General features: G+C 38.2%; 1 protein-coding gene across 1 annotated transcript in view; it reads right to left on the minus strand.

The window, feature by feature from the left end:
• The window catches only part of TECTA (tectorin alpha), a 65,187-nt gene that overhangs the window by 11,956 nt on the left and 36,274 nt on the right, over positions 1 to 16,957 (minus strand). The window contains exons 11-15 of the mRNA XM_011383588.1: positions 15,873 to 16,434; positions 13,708 to 13,907; positions 4,919 to 5,302; positions 2,718 to 3,004; positions 881 to 1,185 (exon numbers count right to left, since the gene is read on the minus strand). Coding sequence (XP_011381890.1) covers positions 881 to 1,185; positions 2,718 to 3,004; positions 4,919 to 5,302; positions 13,708 to 13,907; positions 15,873 to 16,434 — 1,738 coding nt within the window. The remainder of the gene's footprint in view (positions 1 to 880; positions 1,186 to 2,717; positions 3,005 to 4,918; positions 5,303 to 13,707; positions 13,908 to 15,872; positions 16,435 to 16,957) is intronic.

Here is a 16,957-nt window from a genome sequence, read left to right on the forward strand (position 1 = left end):
TTTTAGGTTCTGAATTACTATACTTGGTCAGGTTTGGTCTGCAAATTTTTTAGGTTCTGAATTACTATACTTGGTCAGGTTTGGTCTGCAAATTTCCCGATATGCATGCACAGTCTTGGTGGGCCAGTTCATGGTGGGACCTGTATGCACACAGGTTAGTGGTATGTGTCAAGGTACATGAACACATTCTGTTGGACACAGTATCATACTACATTAATGGGACGAAGTAACCATTTATGTATATGGACATACATATATGTATATGACAAATTTATATATATATATATACATATTTGCTCCACTATTTGATTACCATAGTGAAAGAATGAACAAACAGAATAATAGATATAACATCAGAGTACAGAAAAAATATATGCAAAAAATATATAAAAATCTATAGACCTTCATTTTATCACAATTTAATATATAATCCCTTTACAAAACCAACTACAGCTTCCTTTCAACAAAGAAGATATTTCCAGATCAATGCCAACTTGTTGCATGCCTTCTTTCTGATTTGGGCTCCAACTCATCTTAAAAGAAATGAGTTTGGGAACTGAAATCAATCAGAAGTCCCATATTTTGTTCTTCTACCTCATAAGTCACTAAACTGGTACTCATCCAACCCAAAAAATCTTGTTTTCCCAAGTTGGTGTTCCAAATTCCATAACTGAACAGGAACTACAGGTGAGTGAGTTTCCACTGAAAATGCTCCTCATCAAATCTCTGCTACAGTTCACAACTCCCAACTCTCCAGCTCTGGAAGCAGATTTATGGGAAAGATAGAGACCAGCCAGCCAAACTAGTCAAAGCAATGCAATCAGCAAAGTTATTCCTTTAACTTAGAAAAGGATCTGTAGAAATAAAATAATTCTCTTACAGCAATTCTCCTTCTCAATCCATTCAGTGCTGAGGATTCCAAATGAGCGACAAGACTCTCCATAGGCAGATAGGGAGCCGCACAGCTGGAACTTCTTGTGGTTGTAGCAGCCATCTAGGTAGCAGGACTCGTAGAAAGGAAGGGGGTCAAGTAGCCCATAACAGGGCTGGAAGAAGCCCTTCATGTCCGTGAGCTTCAGGCAGTAGCCATCACCCTGCATCTTCTGGATGTGCACGTTATCACACGTGGCTGCATACTGTGAGAACTGCAGCTCATTGCAGCTGGGAACAAGAGGTTTGGTCAGGCTAAGTGAAACAAAAGCAACCATCTGAGATCTCCAATGGAAGTGAAGACCATGTCTGTTATCTCTTTTGCTAACCCAGGGTTAGTGCAATATGCCGATTCCAACACTAACTGGCTAAGTGACTTTAGGAAATTTAGGTCATTTCTATTGTTAATGCCACCGGGATAAATGAGGGTAAAATAATGGATTAGTAGCCAAGTGTTAGACAAAGGTAGATATTGACATTATAACCATTAACCTTGCATATAATGGATGGATATGTAGTTGATACAATAACCTGTTAGTAACCAAGTTATTACATATATCATATATCATATGATACATATATGATTACATTTATCAATTATTATTATATTATAAACAATAATGATAGTTACTATAATAATAATAATGACAATTCATAGAATTAAAGCTTTGGAAGGCAGTCCAAAGCTTCTAAACTAGTTCTAGTTTAGCTATCAGAGACCAAAAGCAAAACCCTCACAAGAAAATTGATGCCAGGTTAAAATTGTTTATAGAGGAAGAAAGAAAGGAAGAAAGGAAAGAAAGCTCAAAAAGAATCATAATTCCTCAGGAGGAACTGAATCTTGCTCATTTTGGAAGCCCTAGAATAGCTTAGATGTCCAGAGTTGTTGTTTTTCTAACTTTGGGCCCAATAAATGGCATTTTAGAGAAAGCATCAGATTAGGAATTCTAAAATCTAATCCTGGTTCTTACAGGGCCTCCTCATGTAAATCTTTCTATTCTAGCCCCCATTTCACCCAGAAAAGGAAGACATTGGATTAGATATTGCCCAATGTTCTTTCTAGCTTCGGGTCCCTTAATTCTAACTTATGGTACATTATTCTGTTTACATCTGCAGAAGGGTCAAAGGGATTTTGAAGTTTCATTTCCACAACTGGGTATTTAGTTGATGTTTGGAATGTTAAAGCACAGGAATGAGAAGCATAACTATAGATCCAAAAGGTATAATCATAATTCGATAGCCCAGAGGGGCTCTAAATTAAATACCTTTGGAATAACTTGTATAGCTCATTCTATCTTAGTTGGCCAGAGAGGGCCTTGATAATAACCTTAGTAACTTCTGTATTTTAAAAGGCTTTCTTGACTCCCACAAATTCTACCTTCACAACCGCAACCAAGACTTCTGGTAAGAATCACAGACACACAATTAGACCCAGCAAGGGGGTCTGAGTCAACTCTGAATCCCGCCCCAACAGGGGTGCCCAGGTCCCACTTGGGCAGCTGGCCAAAGCTTCAGAGTTCTAAGCCTGGGCAGACTCTGTTGTTTAGCTACGGGCTAGATGGCATGGAAATGTAGAGTCATACCATCAAGCTCAGATTCTTCCTCTGCCAGTCAAGAAATTACTGAAGCCTATGATGTGCCTCTTTGTATAATGAAAACTCCTTAGACCTTTGGCTCAGTTCTCTGTAGGAGAGGGAAATGATGCTATGAAAAAAGCATTCCTTATGAACACCTCTTGTGGATGTAGGAGGATTTGGGCAACTGAATCTAGTGGCTAGAATTCTCACCTTTTCTGCATGCCGTTGGTTTTCCAGCTCTGGGCCAGCACCACACTACTCACCACTGGCTTTCCTCTCAAGGTCACATAATCATCAGTTAAGTCCCCATTGAAGTTGCCACAGAGGCCACAAACTTTGTTCTGAAGCCTGTCACTGATGCTGATTTTTATGACGTTGAAACCATTGTAGTATATCTGGATGTCGGGGCTGGTGTCAATGACCAAGAACCCCTCACTGCTGTAGATTTTGGTTGCCAACCCAGTTATAAATGGAACATTCACTTGTGTGCCATTCACCTATTGAAGGAAAAAAAAAAAAGTAAATGACCCTTAGAGTAGAAGTTAGCAACACTCACTGTAAAGGGCCATAGTAAATATTTTGTGATCTCTGTTGCTATTCAATTCTGCCCTCATGGCAGGAAAACAGCCCATAAACAATATGTCACTAAATGAGTGAAGCTGTATTCCAGTAAAGCTTTGTTTACAAAAACAGGCAGCAAGTAGATATGTCTGAATCCTATAGTTTGCTGACCCCTACCCTAAAGTTCAAGGATGCTCATTCATCTTACTGTTCACAGTTCTCCCCAAAAAACAAAATATGGAGGCAGAGAGATTAAAAAAAAAAAAACTAGAAAACTATAACCCACAACAAATGGCTGGATTTTTGTATAAAACTTTCTCTAACATAAACCAGTTAACATGGTTAAAATGAATCTGAGGACTATTGCTATACTTATTGTTTTCTGGCTTATAAGGTTCAAACAGGAAGTCCACCCTAGAGGTCCTATAGGCATGGCATTTTCTGCATTCATCATTTTCCTGCTTTATAATAGTTTCTTTTCTTAGCCCTTATGACAGAACATAACATGGTTTTCTTATTCTTACAAAAAAAAAAAAAATTCCCCTTCAAGTAGTTAATAAATTTTATTTCCTAAAAAGTCGGAAGCCTTTTTAAAAATATGATTCTTTATTATGTTGATAGCTTAGTGTGTTTTATTCAAAAACAATACCAGTTTTGGTGTCGTAGGTGGTCATTTTCACTTTCTAGTTCCTGGATTCTAGATCAACACAGTTGGGTCTATATGAACCAATTTGCAAAAGGAATTGGGGTATCAAAAGCAGTAGAAGTTTTTACTGAAGTTAAAAACCAGTATTAAAACTCAAACTCTTTCCTGTAAAATACTGCCAGTCTTTTGCCTAACTCTAGATTTAGGCAAACAGTCAGCTATTTGATGACTGTTCAAATAAAGATACAGTCAATTATCTGAGCCAACGGTGGAAAGCAGATATACATAATAACACTCAGTTCCAAAAAAATGTTAATTTGTATGTCTTGCCTCTCTTCCTGTCCGTCCATAGCTGTAATCACAGCATTAGGGTCTGACTCCATTATTCCGGTCTATCTACTGTGAGCAGCCTGGTTTAGCTGGAAGGCTAGGAGTTACTGTCAATAGTTCATCAGAGCAGACTACCTTCTTAAATGAAAGAGGTGGGAAGAATCCAAGTCACAGAGGCATATTAATTATGGGAGTAGGTTAGAGATTCATATTTATTTATAAACAGGTCTAAGATTCACAAGAAACCAAGCAGCTGGCCTAAGGAAAAGCCAACCTTAAGAAAAATACACCAAATTCAGCTTCAGTTTTCTTTCTTTTTTATTTTTTTATGTTATCATGAGGTCTTCTAATAGTAGGGGATGCTCCACCAGGTTTTCATTTAGGTAGGTGTTTTTTAATTAATTATTATTATTTTTTTTTAATTTTTGGAAATGCTTGCCTTCCCTCAGCTTCTAGGAAGGATTGCAGAGATGAATGAGCAGGTCTTTGTATAGGTGAGCAAAGCCAAGAATAATGTTAAAGTCTCTTCAAAACTAATGAGATGCTTTTTGTAAATTAATCTAGAATAAAAACTGATTTACTGATCATTTTGTTACCTGAAGTTCTATTAGCACCATGCCATCATCATGGCCCTGAGACACTGTACCTTTCCTGCAAGTTGGAATTGTCAATGAAGGACTAAATGGGAACCAACCTTACCCTTGTGATATCTTTATATTTCATTTTTAAAATCTGGTCATCTGTGTATGGTATGTATGAAGCAACAACCTATTATCCTTAAACTTGGTTATCTGGAAAAACCACAACAAAACAGTCCCCTAGCCATGCCTTGTTCCAGGGAACATTTCTTAAGAATCAGCAATGGGCTTGTCACCTTGACAGTGTTCCGGTCGTTGATGAGAATCTGCTCTTCATTAATATAGAAATAGACAGGAGAAATGATGGTGAGATTGGGGGATGACCACTTGTCGAAGTTAATGATGAGCTGGAAGGAGATGTCAGGCAGTTTCTGGCAGATGGTAGAGAGCACAAAGGCGCAGTTGGCAGGGAAGCGGAGGAAGGCGCCATCAAAGGTACGAAACACACCGCCACCAGCCGCCAGGCAGTAGGATGTCTTAGTGCTGAAGCAGCCGCGCACCCCATTGCGCAGGGCGCACTCCTCATCCGACTTGCACTGGCGCGGGTCACACTGGATAAGGTTGCGCCGGAAACAGCGACATCGCCGTGTGCAGTCGCTGTTCCAGAACAACTGCTTGGGCTGGAAGATAGATGCCATTTACATTAAACTTAGACTATTGGCAGGGATGGGGACCACAAAGCTCAGGCCTTCAGGACCCTTACCGCACGCTGGGCTAGCCTTTCATTAATGGGGCTGGAATTTGCAACAGAGAGCACTAGGGAGGCTGCTTTAATTCAAATGTTATATCAGTTTCATGTAACTCAGATGCCAAACAATATACAACTTAGTCTTTATATTTTCAATCAGGAATTGGGGATCTTTACAGCTGGATTATAGAGCCAATTACAGCTAACCTGAATGTGCAGCTGTTAAAGGAACTAGGTGAAGAGAAAAAATATTTGATAGAAAGTTGTTCTAATAAGTACTAGTTCCATTTCAAGGATGAAATTTTGATTCACTCAAGAATAATAAACCTGGTCATTTAAATCTTAAATAGGTTAAAGAAAGTGATAACCAACCCTTATGACGAACCATTTCAACATTTCACAATACTCAACACTCCAAAATTTTTCCTCCTATTTAGGCTACTACTAATTTATTTCTATTGCAAGTACCTCTATTTCTATGTATTCTGAAGTGAGAGATCTAGAGAACAGTGAGGTTTTATGAAAGGAAAGTTTTGGGATGAGGCCACCTGGATTTCAATCACAGCTGCGGCAGCCTATATGTGCCACCTTGAGGAGCACTACTGTCAGTTTGCTATCTCTAAATTGGAGATTACAATGTCTTGCAGGGCAATTCCTGCCTTCTAGTCAAGGTGGTAGAGTAGGTAAACCCTGTGCTTGCCTCTTCCCATGACCACATCAAAATTACAATGAAATTATAGAACAACCACCTATGAGAACCACCTGAAGACTAGCTAAATAGAGGTTCTATAACTAAAGATATACAGTAGAAGCCGCATTAAGACTGGTAGGAAGGGCAAGATGTGAAACAGGCTGGTCACAAATTCACATGTGGTAGTCAAAAATCAAGAGGGGTATCGTGGCTACAGTGGTACCCACTGAGATGCAAAGGGTCCAAGCCCCACACTGTACTCCCCAATCCTAAGCACCAGAGCCAAGAAGATGAGTCCCCACAATATCTGGCTATGAAAGTCAGCAGGGACTCCATTCGTGTGAGACATAGGGCTACTGGAATCCCGGGCATTCCTCTTTAAGGGCCTTAGCACAGACTCACTTGCTTATAAACATGATCCCTAAGCTCCACCCAAGGAACAGCAGCTTGAAAAGTGCCAGGGACATATTGAGAGGAACTAAATTGTCTGGCTTCAGACTGGGAGATGGAGGGGCAGCTCTCCAGGACTGAAGTGTTGGCAGGCACCATTATTCCTTTGTTGAGCTCTATCTCAATACAGCTTGCAGGTGGGCACCAAATCTGAGTCTATATTAACCTGACTAACACCACTTGCCCCATCCTGGTGATTCTTTGAGACCACCACCCCATTGACCTCAGGCGCTTCACTTGAACTTCTTTCACTGGTTATTCCACATAAGCAATAAGCCTCAGCCCATGATACAGACTTTCCTAAAATCTCTCAAAGGTACTCAAACTCAAAACAAGCAGTGGCTGGCCTTGGCATGCCCTGTACCGCTTGCTAAGAGGCCTCAAGCCTGCCAGTAGTGGCAACTGGCCACAGTGAACAGCATAGCCTCTCTCAGGCACCTGTAAGCCCTAACACAGGTAGCTACCAACCACAGGTCATTTTGCAGCTCTTGCCAGGTGACTCTGATCTCGGCAGTGGCAGACCTGGGCCTCCACCACAGCCCCTTCCAAGAGGCCCCAGAACCAACACACCCAGAGGCTGGCTTCAGACCACATCAGAGCACTCCCCAATAATTCCACAAATGACAAGCCCAAAGGGTGGATTTGGCAGGCACCAGAGCCCCATTAAAGTAAATCACACTTCGGAGAGTCGGCCTCTGCAAAACAGCTTGTCCACTATAGTTAGGGCTAGTCTTCATAGCCAGTCAGCTGGAGGGTAAATCCCACCCACTGGCATACAAAAAGCAATCAAAGCTCAATTACAACAGGAGGACACATACAAGGAACACCCAAGAGCAACTGGCTCAGATGACCAAGACGACTATGCCACTGGGTCCCATGGAACACCTACTACATTAGGACATTCTGCCAAGACTGGAAAATAAAACAGATCTGACTAATACATGGAAACAAACATAGGAAGGCAGCCAAAATGAGGAGACAAAAAACCACATCAAAGGAAACAACAGGACAAAACTCCAGAAAAAAACTAAACAAAATGGAAACGAGCAATCCACTAGATACAGAGCTCAAAACATTGATTATAAAGATGCTCAATGAACTTAGAGGAAGAATAGATGAACTCAGTGAGAACTTACACAAAGAGATAGAAACCATAAAAAAAATAACCAGTCAGAAATGAAAATACAATAACTGAAATAAAGACTACACTTGAAGGATTCAACAATAGATTAGATGAAGCAGAAGATCAAATCAGTGAACTGGAAGACAAGGTAGAAGAATACACCCAATCAGAACAACAAAAAGAAAAAAGAATTTTAAAAAATGAGGATAGTTTAAGAGACCTCTGGGACAACATAAAGCATAACAATATCCGCATCATAGGAGTACCCGAAAGAGAAGAAAGAGCAAGGGATAGAGAATCTATTTGAAGAAATAGTAACAGAAAACTTCCCATTCCTGGCAAAGGAATTAGACATACAAAGTTAGGAAGCACAAAGAGGCTCAAACAAGAGGAATTCAAATAAACCCTCGCCAAGATACATCGTAATTAAAATCCCAAAGAGTCAAAAACAAAGAGGGAATCTGAAAAACAGCAAGAGAAAGACAGCTAGTTACTTATAAGTGTACCCCATAAGAATGTCTGATGATTTTTCAATGGAAACTTTGCAGGACAGAAGGGACTGGCAAGAAATATTCAAAGTTATGAAAAACAAGAATGTACAAACACAAATATGCTACCCAGCAAGGATTTTGATTAAAATGGAAGGTGAGATAAAGAGCTTCCCAGACAGGAAAAACTTAAGGAATTCATCACCAACAAGCCAGTATCACAAGAAATGTTAAAGGGACTTCTGTAAAAAGAGAAAGGGTAAAAAAGAAAATAGAAATAACAAACATAAATAATAAAATGGCAGTAACTATGTACCTATCAGTAATCGCTTTAAGTGTAAACAGATTAAATGCTCCAATCAAAAGAAATGGGGTAGGCAAATGGATAAGGAAACAAGACCCATGCATATGCTGTCTACAAGAGACCTACTTCAGAACAAATGACAAAGACTGAAAGTAGAGAGATGGAATAAGATATTTCACATAAATGGAAATGAGAAAAAAGCCAGAATAGTGATACATATATCAGATAAATAGACTTTAAAACAAAGGCTATAATAAAAGACAATGAAGGGCATTACATATGATAAAGGGCAGAATAAATCAAGAAAACATAACTCTAGTAAACATATACCCAATCAACATAGGAGCACCTACATACACAAATCGTCTGACACAAAAGAAGAGATCAACAATAATACACTCGTAGTAGGAGACATAAACACCCCATTAACCCCAATGGATAGATCTTCCCGACCAAAAAAAAAAAATCAACAAGGAATTAATGGGCATGAAAGACACATTAGACCGTATGAATTTAATAGATATTTTCAGAGCATTTTACCCCAAAGCAGCAAAATATACATTCTTCTCAAATGAGCATGGAACATTTTCCAGGATAGACAACATGTTAGGACACAAAACAAGTCTCAATAAATTTAAGTATACTGATAGCATATCAACCATCTTCTCCAATCATAATGGTGTGAAACTAGAAATCAACTACAAGAAAAAAACTGGAAAATACACAAATACTTGGAGGCTAAATAACATGTTACTATACAATGAGTGGGTTAACAGTGAGATCAAGAAAAGTCAAAAGATACCTAGAGACAAATGAAAATGAAAACACAGCAACTTAAAATCTGTGGGACACAGATAAAGCAGTCCTAAGAGGGAAATTCATAGCAATACAGATCTACCTCAAGAAATAAGAAAAAGCTAAAATAAACAATCTAACCTTACACTTAAAAGAACTAGAAAAAGAACAGCAAACAAAGCCCAAAGTGAATCAAAGGGAAGAAATAATAAAGATCAGAGTGGAAATAAATAAAATAGAGTCTAGAAAAACAACACAAAAGATTAATGAAACCAAGAGCTGATTCTTTGAAAGAATAAACAAAATTCACAAACTCATAACCAGACTCATCAAGGAAAAAAGAAAGAGGACTCAAATAAATAAAATCAGAAATGAAAGAGGAGAAATAACTATGAACTCCACAGAAATACAAAGGATCATAAGAAAGTACTACAAGCAATTACACAACAACAAATTAGACAATCTGGAAGAAATGAATACATTCCTAGAAACATACACTCTCCCAAGACAGAGTAAAGAAGAAGCAGAAAATCTGAACTGACGGATTACCGCCAATGAAATCGAATCGTAATCAAAAAGCTCCCAAAAAATCAAAGTCCAGACCAGATAGCTTCATAGGAGAATTTTACCAAACATACAAAGAAGAAATAACACCTATTCTTCTCAAACCATTCCAAAAATTTCAAGAAGAGGGAAGGCTCCCTGACTCCTTTTATGAGGCCACCATTACCTTGATTCCAAAACCAGACAAAGACATTACGAAAAAGGAAAACTATAGGCCGATATCTCTTATGAACATTGATGTAAAAATCCTCAACAAAATATTAGCAAAGCAAATTCAGCAATACTTTAAAAATATCATATACCATGATGAAGTTGGATTTATTCCTGGGATGCAAGGTTGGTACAATAACTGCAAATCAATTAATGTGATACATCACATTAACAAATTGAAAGATAAAAAAAAACACATGATCATATCAATAGATGCAGAAAGAGCATCCATTTATGATAAAAACTCTCAGCAAAGTGGGAATAGAAGGAACATACCTCAACATAATAAAAGCTATATATGAAAAACCTATAGCTAACATCATACTCAATGGTGAAAGGCTAAAAGAGTTTTCCTTAAAATCAGGAACAAGACAAGGATGCCCTCTTTTACCACTCCTCTTCAATATTGTATTAGAAGTCTTAACCACAGCAATAAGACAAGAAAGAGAAATAAATGGTATCCAAATTCGAAAGGAAAAAGTAAAACTCTTGTTATTTGCTGATGATATAATACTATATAGAGAGATCCCTAAAGATTCCACCAAAAAACTGTTAGAACTAATCAATGAATTGAGTAAAGCAGCAGAATACAAAATTAATATTCAGAAGTCAGCATTATTTATACACCAATGATGAACTTTTGGAAAGAGAAATTAAGAAAACAATCCCATTTACAACCATATCGAAAACAATAAAATACCTAGGAATCAAATTAACTAAGGAGGTAAAAGATCTGTTCTCAGAAAATTATAAGTCATCGAAAAAAGAAATTGAAGAAAATACAAATAAATGGAAGCACATACCATGCTCATGGGTAGGAAGAATCAACATCATTAAAATATCCATACTAACCATAGCAACTTATAGATTCAGTGAAGTCCCTAGCAAAATACCAATGGCATTTTTTAGAGAGCTAGAATAAATAATCCTAAAATTTATATGGAACCATAAAAGATCCTGAATGGCCATGGTAAACTTGAGAAAGAACAAAGTTGGATGTATCATTCTACCTGACATCAAACTATACTAGAAGTCTATAGTAATAAAAACAGCATGGTGTTGGTATAAAAACAGATACATTGTTCAATAGAACAGAATAGAAAGTCCAGAAATAAATCCATGCCTATATGCTCACTTAATATATGACAAAGGAGGCAAGAATATACAGTGGTCTAATGATAATCTCTTCAATAAATGGTGTTGTATAAATTGGACAGATACATGGAAAAGAAAGGAAAGGAAAGGGAAGGGAAGGGAAGGGAAGAAAAAGGAAGGGAAGCGGAGGGAGAGAGAGAGAGAGAGGGAAGGAAGGAAGGAAGGAAGGGAGTGAGTGTGGGTGGGAGGGAGGGAAGGAAGGAGGGAGGGAAGGAAGAGCAGAAGGCCTGAACAGATATTTCTCCAAGGAGGAAATACAGATGGCCAATAGACATATGAAAAGATGCTCAAGATCACTAATCATCAGAGAAATGCAAATTAAAACTACAATGAGATATATCACCGCACACCTGTCAGAATGGCTATCATCAATAAATCAAAGAACAAGTGTTGATGAGGATGTGGAGAAAAAGGAATCCTCATTCACTGTTGGTAGGATTGCAAATTGGTACGGCCACTGTGAAAAATAGTTTGGAGTTTTCTCAAAAAATTAAAAATGGATATGCCTTTTGACCCAGCAATTGCACTTCTGGTTATTTATCCAAGGAAAACCAAAACAATAATTTGTAAAGATCTGTGCACCCCTGTGTTCATGCAGCACTATTTACAATAGCCAAGATCTGGAAGCAACCTAAATGCCCATCAACAGACAATTGGATATAGTATAGTTCATATATACAATGGAATATTACTAAACCATTAAAGAAAAAATGAAATCCTATCATTTTCAAAGACATAGATGGATCTAAAGGTCACACTCATCTAGATGGATCTTTAAAGTGGATGTTTTTTTCCTCTCCAGAATAGATTTTTGTTGAGGATTTTTACATCAATGTTCATAAGAGATATCAGCCTATAGTTTTCCTTTTTGATTACTGATTTGATTTTGATTACTGATTAGAACAAAAAAAAAACAAACTAATTGAAAACAGACTCACAAATATAGAGGACAATTTGGTGATGGCCAGAGGAGAGGGGGTTTAGGAGGTTGGGAGAAAGTGGTGAAGGGTTAAAGAAGTACAAATTAGTAGCTGATGGATGGTCATGGGGATGGGGAACATGGCATAGTGCATTCAGTCAGCAGCAATGTAATGGAAAGCCAGTGGAACGCCAGAGGAGAGAAAGAGTGATCAGGGGCATCGTTTCAGAAACTATATAAATCTATACTTGAAACTAGTAATAAAATAAAATATTTTAAAAACTTTTATGATATTTTAAAATAAAATATTTTAAAATATTTTAAAAACTTCTCTCAAAAAGTATTCTTTGATTAGCTCTACTATTTAACTATGTTTTCTGTCCTTCTAATATAACCTTTAAGCAAATTTCTCACTGAAAATGAAATTGAGGGTAACTTCAACATTTATTTTCTTTTATTTATTCTCAAAGTAAATTCAACTTAGCTGTTCTTAAACAAGTAAATACATTTTTACAAAAAGGAGACATTATTTATTTTTTTGCCTAGCTTATTTCCAATTCAGACATTTCAATTAGAGTTTTTAATGCTGCTATTCTTTTTCATTTAAAAATGTTTAGTTCTGAAAAGAATTATCTTTCACTTGTTGATATGTTACTTTGTTCTCTTGTTCTTTAAAGTGGATGTTTTTTCCTCTCCAGAATAGATTTTTAAGTTCCTTAAGGCAGGGAACATGCTTTATCATCCCTTAACATTACCACTAGCACAGTGATCTGTAAATAGCAGATATTCAATATTTGCTGTTGTTAATTGTCTGCTCACCAATATATGGTACTAATGTCATTTAAACAGAGAATGGGCTTGAGGCAGAACCATAGGCTAAATATCTTCTACAGGCAAGACCTTTCTAGCTCAGTATTATGGCACAGAAAGAATTAACGAAGTACAAAAAATAAACTATTTAGTGAGCTAATATGTTTTATCGTATGACATCTACAAAAGACTTCTTTATTAGCTCTATGTTTAAACTCCTATATAGAGAGAAGCAAAAGGTAAAATTATTAAGGAGCAAAGTATTAAGGAGCTCAGAGAGAAATCTCTGGCGACAGTATCAGAGTGACAAATGACACATGCTTTCACTTGCTCCCACAGAGAACTTCAATACCCACAAGATGGAAAGCCACTCTTCTCATCCTCAAGCCCCATATTTTTCAGTTAAAAAAATGTCCGTAGCTAAAACAGCTATAAATATTGGATTCAAAGATATTGCTATTTCCAAATAGCAATATCAGAAACTTTCAATCTAAGATTAATAGGAGAGGAATTCAGGAAGGCCTAGAGAAATGTATGATGAAAAGAGAAACACAAATGCTAGCCAGGAGAGGAGGCAGAGTTGCGGAGACAATGCTGATGCCAAGGAGGGAGGAGAGTGAGGCCCAAATGCATTTCCAAATCCAATACTTAGTTAGCAAGAGCTTCATGGATCTGTTCTTAAGCTTTCTGCCCTCCCACCTTCTTGTGAATAAACACTACAATCTTCATAATGAAGTGAGAAGATTGATAAACTGTGACCAATCTCTTGGAGTTGAAGAGAAATCTGATGATTGGCAGGGAGAAACAGACAGAGTTGACATCCCCTACCTCGTAATATTTGCCATCTGAGTAGCAGCCACAACTGTGGGGCAGGATGCAACTCTTTCCATTGAGAACGTAGCCTGTGTCGCACTGACAGCCCTCCACACAGTAGTGGTTGCAGTCACTCTTCAGGCGAATGGCAGCACAGCGGGGCTGGCAGACACTCACACAACTCTCATAATGGCTGTTGGGAGGGCAGGTGACAGCTGGAACAGAAGACACAAGTCCAGACTCTACAATCACAAGCAATCTTTTCCTGAGCCATTGTTCACCCACTTAGGGAGATGGAGGTTGTGTGTTGGGGGAGGGGGTGGAGTGAGCTTTACCACCTTTCCTGATCACTGCCCTCTCTGTTTATGGAAAGTCTCTGACTTATCATTGCTTCAATAATGGACCGAAAAGCAGATGAAGGAAACTGGAGGTTCCTCACATAATCCTTGTCCTTACTTTTTTGAGGTCCTATAACCTGCTACTTAAACCCATCTCCCAATATGATCTCAATTTCAGTTAAGCACCCCCCCTTAATGGCTGCCCAGGGCACCCCACATTCATCCCTGCCTTTAGGTCTTCACTCATATACATATAGATTTTATTTTTCAGTTACAGTTGGCATTCAATATTATTTTATATTAGTTTCAGATATATATCATAGTGATTAGACATTTGTTTAATTTATAAAGTGATCCCCCACAAAGTCTAGTACTCACCTAGCACCATATATAGTTATTACAATATTATTGACTATATTCCCTATACTCTACATTCCCATGACTAATTCGTAACTGCCAATTTGTACTTATTAATCCCTTCCCCAGCCCACAAATGTCTTCACTCATATTGATCTTCCTTATGTATGCCCTTCTTCATAATCTCAGTTTATCTTAAGTCTTCATTCTTCAAGTCCCAGGTAGATTCCTGTCTTATTAATAAAACTCCCCACTTTTATACAATATTAACTCACCTTCATCTAAGAACATCCACAGAACCTTTTTCTAAGTCAGTAGTTTATAAACAGTAGTCCTCTGAGCTACTTGATTTCTGAGAAGGCAAATATGCACTGTGTGTGTGTTGTATGTGTATATTGTGTGTGAAAGTTGTATAGGTGTGTAGACTGACCCATATTGACTATGTTCTATAGGTTTCAAATGCACGCAGATGCTTTTATGAAAGACAGTTAGGGTCCTGGTGGAGAGCATGGGCTCTGGAGCCAGATATAAGAGACCAGAGCCAGTTTCTTAGCCTCACAACACCATTTCATGACCTGTTGGGAAGGATTAAGTGAGTCTATGTGCTTAGAACAGTGCTTAGCACATAAGTGTTTAGTAAGAATTAGTCAATCATTAAAGACAGGTTTGCTTAAATGTTTTATAGAAACTTATTTTAATAGATGTATATAAAAAGTGCAACTATTATTATGTGGTAATATAATAATACATTTATCATGCATAGAGTGTGCTGTGCTTTCAATTACCCAATTTTGTCCTCTTGGTGTTTCTGTAGCATAAAAGGTGTAGACAACTGCATTACCTGGCCGGGGGGAGGGCCGGGGCGGGGGGGACGGTGGGGGTGGTGGTGTGGGGGGTGGGTACTAAGAACCAGGGAAGAAAAGCAAAATGCTCCAAGGTCACACTGATCTTTAAGGACATAGCAAAACTAAAACCCAGGGGCTCTAACTCTTTTTCTAATGCTCTTAACATTAGAAAAAGTTAAAAACATGTTCTTGTTATGTGTCATAAGCTTAAAGTCTGATACATGACATATGTGAATCAAACAGAATAGCACACTTAGCGAAAGCATGTAAATTACCAGTACAGTGATGGGCCCATGAGGTTCTAGAACTAACTAACCTACTAACTCTTCTCCCATTAGTCCTTTGTTAGAATTTTATTGTGCACTTGCTGAGTCCGAATGCCATGTATGGTGCTCTGTGCTTTATATAAATGATCTATTTCATCCTCAAAGCAACGCATGAAATAAGTGGTATTTCCCCATTTATAGATAAGGAAATGGAGGCTCTGGGAGGTTATACGTCTTGTTTTAGATGATGAACTCAATTCCAAAGTGCATATCCTTAAATTGCTCTGCTCAATTTGCTCTGACACCTGTGGACATGGAAGAGTAACCTGCCCACATCAATCAAGACAAAAGGTAAGATAACAGGAAGGACTCACAGCAAGATGTGTAATTCCTCCAGCCAGTCACTGCTATCCCCTGAGTCTGGCAGGTACTGGCATAGTTCTGCAGCCAGCTGCAGGCAGTCTGTACTGCACCCCCATCAATGCAAGAGTCAAACAAGCAGTTCTTATAGAAGAAGGTAGGATTGACTTTGCTGTGACACTTGGTGAAGCCAGCGTTCTGGTTGGGGATCAGGCTGCACAACTGCTGCACCTTTGAGAAACCTTCCACCTTGGCACAAGAAGGGCAGCGGTCCCCGCAGCCAACCTGACAGAAAGTATCCCTCTTCACCCAGCTCTGCCCAAACTCATTAATACTGGATGCAAGCAGACCCATGGGCATCTCCAGGTCATCGTCAGGGTTGCCGTTATAGCGGCCGCACAGGCCATAGGTGCTGTTCTGCATGTTCCGTGGGACTGTGATTGACAGGAAGGTCTTCCAGTCATACACAACCTTCAGGCCAAAGTCAACTTCCACCACCACATGGAAGCCAAAGGAAAAGATATTTATCTTCCCTTGTCCCAGCTTCAGGGGCAGATATAGCCGTTCATTGTTGACCTGTAAGACAAAGAGGGTTGAAGTACAGAAATTCCAGAGATCTCTTAGATCGTTTCCTAATGATTAGTCTTTAGAGAGGCAGTCTCAGAGAAAGGTTTGAGCAGATTAAATACAATCTTTGCATTTATGTCAGTCAACTGCTGTTATTAAGATTTGAACAGACTTAAATGATTATCATTTTTACACTAATATACCTATTTATTTCAAAGACTTCTATTTACATAGCATTATTTTCCCCAGGAGTCAAATTGTTTCCTCCAAGGTAATGAGAGGGTAATAAGAATTCAACTTAAGTTTAGTCTAAAATACTTAAACCTGAAAGGCCTGTGTTTCTATTTTCAGCTCTACTGAGAATTGATTTTAGGCAAGCCCCAATTTATTAATTCCTTTGGAATACATATATATGTATGTATGTGTGTGTATATGTTTATATATATGTATGTAAATATATCTTTTTTCCTGAAGAATGTCTTTATTTGCTGTTTCCTCTGCCTAGGATGCCATTCTTCACCTGTAAACATCC

The sequence above is a fragment of the Pteropus vampyrus genome, unplaced genomic scaffold (genome assembly GCF_000151845.1).
Source record: "Pteropus vampyrus isolate Shadow unplaced genomic scaffold, Pvam_2.0 Scaffold528, whole genome shotgun sequence".
In the NCBI taxonomy this organism is placed as follows: Eukaryota; Metazoa; Chordata; class Mammalia; order Chiroptera; family Pteropodidae; genus Pteropus; species Pteropus vampyrus.